General features: G+C 45.5%; 2 protein-coding genes across 2 annotated transcripts; both read right to left on the reverse strand.

The window, feature by feature from the left end:
- Positions 1-211: 211 nt before the first annotated feature.
- On the reverse strand, positions 212-2,543 carry LOC112463789 (the record flags this gene model as incomplete). The annotated part of the gene is made up of 1 exon (XM_025030363.1): positions 212-2,543. A coding segment is annotated over exon 1 (2,332 nt), but the record flags the coding sequence as incomplete, so codon positions are not given.
- A 3,384-nt stretch (positions 2,544-5,927) lies between these two features.
- Positions 5,928-7,577, reverse strand: LOC112463790. Its single transcript, XM_025030364.1, has one exon. The coding sequence runs from the start codon at positions 7,575-7,577 to the stop codon at positions 5,928-5,930; it is 1,650 nt and encodes a 549-aa protein (XP_024886132.1).
- Positions 7,578-8,615: the final 1,038 nt, after the last annotated feature.

Raw genomic sequence — 8,615 nt, forward strand, 5'->3', positions numbered from 1 at the left:
TCCTGGGGAACAGATTCATCCCAGCCTACACCCGATTGCCAAAGGGTTTGCAGAAGGATTTTCGCCACTACTACGGTTGGCCCGAGTAGTCCCATAGGATCAAATAGCTTAGCCAATTCTGAAAGTATTGATCGTTTCGTAATGGTGCGTGAAGATGGCAAGGGATTTAAAGAAAAACAAAAAAGATCATCTCTCATGTCCCACCCAGTACCTAATACGCGGAAATTGTTGTCCTTGTCGAAAGGCACGACTCTGTCACTTCGATCGCTAATACCCGCTAATAACTCAGGGCAATTAGACCCCCATTTGCTAAGCTCAAAAGAGCCTAATCTTAATAATGGTATTATCTGATCGCGTATTGCTAATGCTTCCTGCTTCGAGTCAGCTCCGGTGAGCATATCGTCCATGTAAAAGTCACGCTTTAGAATCAAAGACGCTATCGGGAATTCCTTTTCGTATCGCTCTGCTAAATCGATGAGACATCTTATGACCAAAAAGGCAGCTGCGGCTTCGCCAAACGTGACAACGAGCGACTCAAATATTTGAACGTCTAAAGTTTTGTCATCGCGCCATAGAAATCTCTGCAGTTTCGTTTGAGATGGATGGACCAATACCTGCCGATACATTTTAACTATGTCTGCCACGAGAACGTAAAGATGAATCCTAAACCTTAAAAGTATGGAGAAAAGATCATCCTGAATAACCGGCCCTACCATCATTATATCGTTTAATGAAAGTCCGCTATCCGCTTTGCAGGATGCGTCGAAAACTACGCGGAGCTTAGTGCTCTTGGCATCCTCTTTCAACACGCAGTGATGAGGCATGTAATAAGCACCGGGTTCATTTGGATCCTCCTCCAATATCTGACGTACGTGACCTAGATCGATATATTCATGTATGAAGTTCGAGTATCGCACCCTTAAATTGGGATCCTTATCGAAACGTCTTTCCAACGAACGTAAACGATTTAGCGCAATATCCCTTGATGTGCCTAAATTATCGACTAATTGTTGCTTAAGCGGTAGTTGAACCACGTATCTACCTTGCTCGTTCCGTAACGTCGTCTTTACGAAGTGTTGTTCACAAAGCCTTTCTTCTATAGTGTATGTTTTAGAACCTCCCCTAAAATCCTCCATCTTCCAAAAGTTTGTGAGCTGATCGTTCAATTCGACATTACTAACTGAAGCGTGTAGGGAAGTAACACATAGAGAACGCGAAGGACATTTGTTAAGCTTGCCTGCCAATATCCATCCTAATCTAGTTTTCTGCAACGTTGGATGTTTATCAGATGCCCTAATCTGTCCTATACATATAAGACTCCAGAATACTTCCGTGCCAATCAACACGTCGACGCCAGAGGAGACGTTAAACTGAGGATCTGCTAGAGGGATGTTGCGAGGAATATCAAATGATTGGCGTTTGACAGTGAACGCAGGAAGGTCGTCCGTTATGTGGTCAACAACAATACAATCCAGGACCCATGAAAAGGCACTTATTCTAGAAGTTAATTTAATTTGGACCGCTTGCTTGGCTTGTGTTGCCGTTCCGCTTATACCTGACACCGAGATTTCTATTGAACGAGGGACTAGCCCTAAAGCGACTGAAAGGTTTTTAGTTATGAAGTTGGCTTGCGACCCGGAGTCTAGAAGAACTCGACAAGAACGTTGCGAGCCGTCCTTATTTTGAACGAACACAACTGCTGTGGATAAAAGAGAGCTGGCACTCGATGCTGAACTCGAAGAATGTGTTACTACCACACTGGATCCGTTTGATTCCGTTGAGCTCGAAATGCTAGACTCTTGTTTCGGGCCTTCGATCGCCTTGGTTTGCTCGGTAGCGGCGCCTGGAATATGTAGTAACGTATTATGCTTGCGGGAGCAAGTTTTGCAGCCCCCTGACGGACACTTATTGGCGATATGAGCCGTTGAACGCAAACAATTCAAACACAACTTGCGAGATCGAATATTTTCTATGCGCTGAGCGACAGTTAAGTCCAAAAATGTTTTGCATTGGTATACAAGATGCTCGCCGTTACAAAAAACGCATTTCGCCTTGACGGCCGTATTACACGACGTTTTCTGCTTACCGTTTACTTGTGATCGCGAATTCACATTCTTTGCCGAGGCGCTACTCGGCTTCTGCGTTGACTCGATAATGTGACATTGGTGTGACAAAAAATCTAAAAATTGTTTAAATGTGGGTAGTTCATCGCCGACCAGTGACCTTCGCCATTCGCGGCTTGTGACCGCGTCGAGTTTAGAACTAAGCAAATAAATCAACAGATCGTCCCAATTATGTGTAGGACGCTTTAACGCCTTTAACGCTTGAATATGACGAGATGCTCCGTCCGTGATTTGACGCAACTCGGATATATTTTCTTTGTTCATAACGGGCAACTTCACAATGGCTTTAAGGTGATTCTGTACTATAACACGTTTGTTATCGTATCTTTCTATCAATAAATCCCACGCGACCGAGTAATTTTCGTCTGCAATTTCTAGCGAGCTTATTACGTTATACGCCTCACCGGTGGTTGATCCCATCAAATACCGCAATTTACTGATATCGCGCAGATTCGAATCATGTATGGCCGAGCGGAACGCATCTCTAAAAGGGAACTACTCGTCATATTTTCCCGAAAATTTAGGCAATTCTAGTTTCGGCAGCTTAATGTCAGACACGTACTGCGAATTGGAAGCACCCGATACCGTCGGCAGCGGTGTATCAATAACGAGCGACGTAGGCGCAGATAATGTTAAGGCTCGAATTCTGGCTGATAATTCGAAGAACGCTTCTTCGAAACCCGCGCGATCGTTCTCTTCGGCCTCATCTAACTCTTCTATTTGTGTTTGTACATCGTTATATTCAGTCCAAAACTGTTCTAGCTTGTTCTTACGCTCCTCTAATTGCGCGGCTACCGTGGGCGTAACGGACGCGATGCTATCCACGTACGTTTTTACGCGCGTACATGATCCCTTAAGAGACCTACGACGTCTTTTTAAATTAGCGAGATCTGTTTCATCGGCCATGTTCGCTATTAATAACGCGAATGCGGACGAAGAATAAACACTTTTTCTGGTTGGCGGTAAACCGAAGTGAGTTTTCCCTACCTGTGGGTAAACGGACAGTGGCCGAGTACTCGTCGGTAACAAGGAGGCGCGCTATGCCGACGCGCTGCTAAGATGGCGGCGGTGACGGTTGACTCGAGAATTTTCCCGCGCTGGATATTTCCGGAACCTCCCCGCACTGGCTGCCTCTAGAACCTTCCCGCGCTAGCTGCCTCTGGAACCTTCCCGCGCTAGCTGCCTCTGGAACCTTCCCGCGCTAGCTCGCCGGTTCTCGGTGATGCAAATGGCAGGAACTTCTAAAGATGTATCTATCCCCTCGATGAGATCTTCTGCTTCGCCGGCAGAACGGAATGCTAATGAGCTGCTGTTGCTCGGAAGACGATGGTTTTCGTCTTCCCGCTGGTAGAGTCTCGCGTGTGAGAATCTCGTCGATCCGGCTGAGATCGCTGAGTCTTAGGCTAATGGCGTATGCGTGGATGCCCGAATATCTCCGTAGGTCGTACCGTCTGGCGATATCCGGCTCGAAGGACCATAAATTTGTTGCGTATCTTGAAGCCTCATATGCAATCGCATGTGCGATTATGTCTGGACTTCTCCCGTCGTATCACTCGAATTTCGGAGGATGGGACGGTCAGGAAATCTTTCCTTTAGTTTTATTAAAAGACACTTTATTTGCCACGACGCCACTGCTCTCGATCACAATAATCTCGTTAAAAGCAACTGACTGCCTCACTCTTATCTTAACGCCGGATGGAAAACTGTTGTGCGTGTGCACGCAGCGAGATTCTAGCGAGAACTGGCTCTCGACTCCCGAGCACAAACAAAAAACGCCGAAGGCGCACGATCGCGAGAGATCGAGTGACGCTACAGCGCAAGCGCAGTCGAAGTGAAGAACATGTATACGCCAAGTCCTAACAAAGCCGCCCGCCTTGAAGGGTTCTCCTTCAATAATTGTACTTGAAATTAAGAAAGGATATAAACTAAAAATATTATTAGAATGAGCTCTAACAAGCCTAGAGCATTAGCCGATAACCAAGCAATGGGCGGGTAATTCGAGCAATTAAAAGATCCTCTTTAAAACTAAGCTGGATAAAACATAAGAACGCGAACGTAGGTTGACTTAAGACCAATTATAAACTTAAGACTACTTTCACATATTCGAACGAATTTCAATTCCGCATCTAAACAATGAGACAAACAATCATTCTTAAATCCTAATGAAAACGCGCGAGTTAGAGCGGGAGTACCGCTAATTTGGTCAATGGCTTGTCGTAAGACCCTTTGGTCGTTTTAACAGTGGCTGAACGAGCCACACCGTCCGCTCCCAGATGCACTCGTTCTATTCGGCCGGTTAACCATTGCAATGGTGCCAGGCCTTGCTGCTTTATTATTACTAACTGTCCTGGCTCTAATTGCTGGCCCTTAGCCCGTTGCCATTTGTGGCGTTCCTGAAGGGAGTTTAAATATTCGTTGCGCCATCTCGTCCAAAAATTCTGAAGCATTTGCTGAATCGTCTGCCATCGTGTGAGTCGATTTACGTTTACATCACTTAAATCGGACACGGAAAATTATTCAACGGCGCGCCAACCAGAAAATGCCCGGGACTTAAGTAAACCATATCATTAGGGTCGGAGCTCAGCGGCGTCAGAGGTCGCGAGTTCAATACGGCTTCAATTTCGCACAAAACCGTTACCATCTCTTCGAAAGTTAAATTCTGCCCACCTACTATTCGTACGAGGTGGTATTTCACGGATTTAACCGCTGCCTCCCAAAGGCCCCCAAAATGCGGAGCATTAGGAGGTATAAAATTCCAGGTGGTTTCATGACCGCGTAAGAAATGCCCTATCGCCGCTTGGGTTTCATCAATTCGCAAAAAGTCGTAAAACTCTTTTAATTGCCTCTGAGCTCCAACGAATGTCGTCGCATTGTCGGAATACATTTGGTCAGGCTTTCCTCTTCGCGAAATAAGCCTTTTTAGCGCAGCAATAAATGCGTCGGTAGTAAGATCGCTGACTATTTCTAAATGCACTGCCTTCGTCGCAAAGCAAACGAAAACGGCTATGTAAGCCTTACGATTTCGCGAATTACGTCGACTCCCTTCTCGCAAGGTCACTGGTCCGGCATAATCTACTCCGCAATGAGAAAAAGGGCGAGAGATTGTGACTCTAGATGCCGGTAAAGTGCCTATTGGAGCCTCGGAAAAGACAGGGCGCGACTTGAAACAAACGATACAACTGTTGATAATCTTTCGCGCAGTTGACCTTAATGCTAGTGGCCAAAACCGCTGTCTAACGGACGCCATGGTAGCCTGCAAACCGGCGTGAAGGTTGCGTAAATGTTCGTGTTCTATTATTTGTTTGGTTAATCTATGATTCCGCGGAAGTACTATTTGATGACAGGCTTCATAACCTAGTTCCGAATTATTCAACCTGCCCCCGACTCTGATTAAATTATCGCCATCCATAAACGGAGCTAAAGTTTTTAACTTACTAGAATTATTAACATTCTCCCGCCTGCTTAACGAAGCATATTCTTCGGGAAAACTCTGCCTTTGAATCATTCTGCATAAGAAATTTAATGAGAGCGATATTTCCTGCGGAGACACCCTTACCGTAGATGCCTTGGCCTGGTTGGGCGTAAAAAACCTACGACAGTACGCTACGATCCTGCACGTTTTATTTAGGTTAGAAGACCTGTCAATCAAGTCGTTCAAAGTGCCGAAGTCGAAAGAAGAAGCAGCCATACAAGCTACTTTCTGCTCAGGAAGGTCCTCAGTAAGAACCTCAAATTCGCTACTAGGCCAATCGCACTCAGGTAGCCTCAAATAAGAAGGGCCATGCCACCACAATTCGCAATCTACTAACTCACTTGGGAGCAACCCTCTGGACAAACGTCCGCAGGATTATTAGATGACTTGACATGTCGCCAATTGGAAGTTTCCGTCAATCTTTGAATCTCTCCCACTCGGTTAGCTACAAATGTTGACCATTTACGGGAATGGGAGTTTATCCAATTAAGCGTTATGGTTGAATCGGACCACAACCGTATACTCATGCCTATCGTGTCGATAGCTGACTTGACCTTATCCATCAATTGGGACAACAACAATGCCGCGGCCAATTCAAGACGAGGGAGAGAAATAGCCTTGACAGGAGCTACACGGGATTTCGAGCAAAGGAGATGAGAAGCATAGCTTTCTGGACCCAATTGAGTGCGAACGTAAACGCAAGCGCCATAGGCTCGTTCGCTCGCGTCACAAAACCCATGAATTTGTATAAACCGTGCCTCTGCTCGTTGCTTGACACACCGCGGTATTCGCAATTTATCGATGTTTGAAAGTTGTAACCTAAACTGCAACCACTTAGTGTGGACCTCCTGGGGAACAGATTCATCCCAGCCTACACCCGATTGCCAAAGGGTTTGCAGAAGGATTTTCGCCACTACTACGGTTGGCCCGAGTAGTCCCATAGGATCAAATAGCTTAGCCAATTCTGAAAGTATTGATCGTTTCGTAATGGTGCGTGAAGATGGCAAGGGATTTAAAGAAAAACAAAAAAGATCATCTCTCATGTCCCACCCAGTACCTAATACGCGGAAATTGTTGTCCTTGTCGAAAGGCACGACTCTGTCACTTCGATCGCTAATACCCGCTAATAACTCAGGGCAATTAGACCCCCATTTGCTAAGCTCAAAAGAGCCTAATCTTAATAATGGTATTATCTGATCGCGTATTGCTAATGCTTCCTGCTTCGAGTCAGCTCCGGTGAGCATATCGTCCATGTAAAAGTCACGCTTTAGAATCAAAGACGCTATCGGGAATTCCTTTTCGTATCGCTCTGCTAAATCGATGAGACATCTTATGACCAAAAAGGCAGCTGCGGCTTCGCCAAACGTGACAACGAGCGACTCAAATATTTGAACGTCTAAAGTTTTGTCATCGCGCCATAGAAATCTCTGCAGTTTCGTTTGAGATGGATGGACCAATACCTGCCGATACATTTTAACTATGTCTGCCACGAGAACGTAAAGATGAATCCTAAACCTTAAAAGTATGGAGAAAAGATCATCCTGAATAACCGGCCCTACCATCATTATATCGTTTAATGAAAGTCCGCTATCCGCTTTGCAGGATGCGTCGAAAACTACGCGGAGCTTAGTGCTCTTGGCATCCTCTTTCAACACGCAGTGATGAGGCATGTAATAAGCACCGGGTTCATTTGGATCCTCCTCCAATATCTGACGTACGTGACCTAGATCGATATATTCATGTATGAAGTTCGAGTATCGCACCCTTAAATTGGGATCCTTATCGAAACGTCTTTCCAACGAACGTAAACGATTTAGCGCAATATCCCTTGATGTGCCTAAATTATCGACTAATTGTTGCTTAAGCGGTAGTTGAACCACGTATCTACCTTGCTCGTTCCGTAACGTCGTCTTTACGAAGTGTTGTTCACAAAGCCTTTCTTCTATAGTGTATGTTTTAGAACCTCCCCTAAAATCCTCCATCTTCCAAAAGTTTGTGAGCTGATCGTTCAATTCGACATTACTAACTGAAGCGTGTAGGGAAGTAACACATAGAGAACGCGAAGGACATTTGTTAAGCTTGCCTGCCAATATCCATCCTAATCTAGTTTTCTGCAACGTTGGATGTTTATCAGATGCCCTAATCTGTCCTATACATATAAGACTCCAGAATACTTCCGTGCCAATCAACACGTCGACGCCAGAGGAGACGTTAAACTGAGGATCTGCTAGAGGGATGTTGCGAGGAATATCAAATGATTGGCGTTTGACAGTGAACGCAGGAAGGTCGTCCGTTATGTGGTCAACAACAATACAATCCAGGACCCATGAAAAGGCACTTATTCTAGAAGTTAATTTAATTTGGACCGCTTGCTTGGCTTGTGTTGCCGTTCCGCTTATACCTGACACCGAGATTTCTATTGAACGAGGGACTAGCCCTAAAGCGACTGAAAGGTTTTTAGTTATGAAGTTGGCTTGCGACCCGGAGTCTAGAAGAACTCGACAAGAACGTTGCGAGCCGTCCTTATTTTGAACGAACACAACTGCTGTGGATAAAAGAGAGCTGGCACTCGATGCTGAACTCGAAGAATGTGTTACTACCACACTGGATCCGTTTGATTCCGTTGAGCTCGAAATGCTAGACTCTTGTTTCGGGCCTTCGATCGCCTTGGTTTGCTCGGTAGCGGCGCCTGGAATATGTAGTAACGTATTATGCTTGCGGGAGCAAGTTTTGCAGCCCCCTGACGGACACTTATTGGCGATATGAGCCGTTGAACGCAAACAATTCAAACACAACTTGCGAGATCGAATATTTTCTATGCGCTGAGCGACAGTTAAGTCCAAAAATGTTTTGCATTGGTATACAAGATGCTCGCCGTTACAAAAAACGCATTTCGCCTTGACGGCCGTATTACACGACGTTTTCTGCTTACCGTTTACTTGTGATCGCGAATTCACATTCTTTGCCGAGGCGCTACTCGGCTTCTGCGTTGACTCGATAATGTGACATTGGTGTGACAA

This window comes from Temnothorax curvispinosus, unplaced genomic scaffold, assembly GCF_003070985.1.
Source record: "Temnothorax curvispinosus isolate PA1 unplaced genomic scaffold, ASM307098v1 QBEX01013675.1, whole genome shotgun sequence".
NCBI classification, from domain to species: Eukaryota; Metazoa; Arthropoda; class Insecta; order Hymenoptera; family Formicidae; genus Temnothorax; species Temnothorax curvispinosus.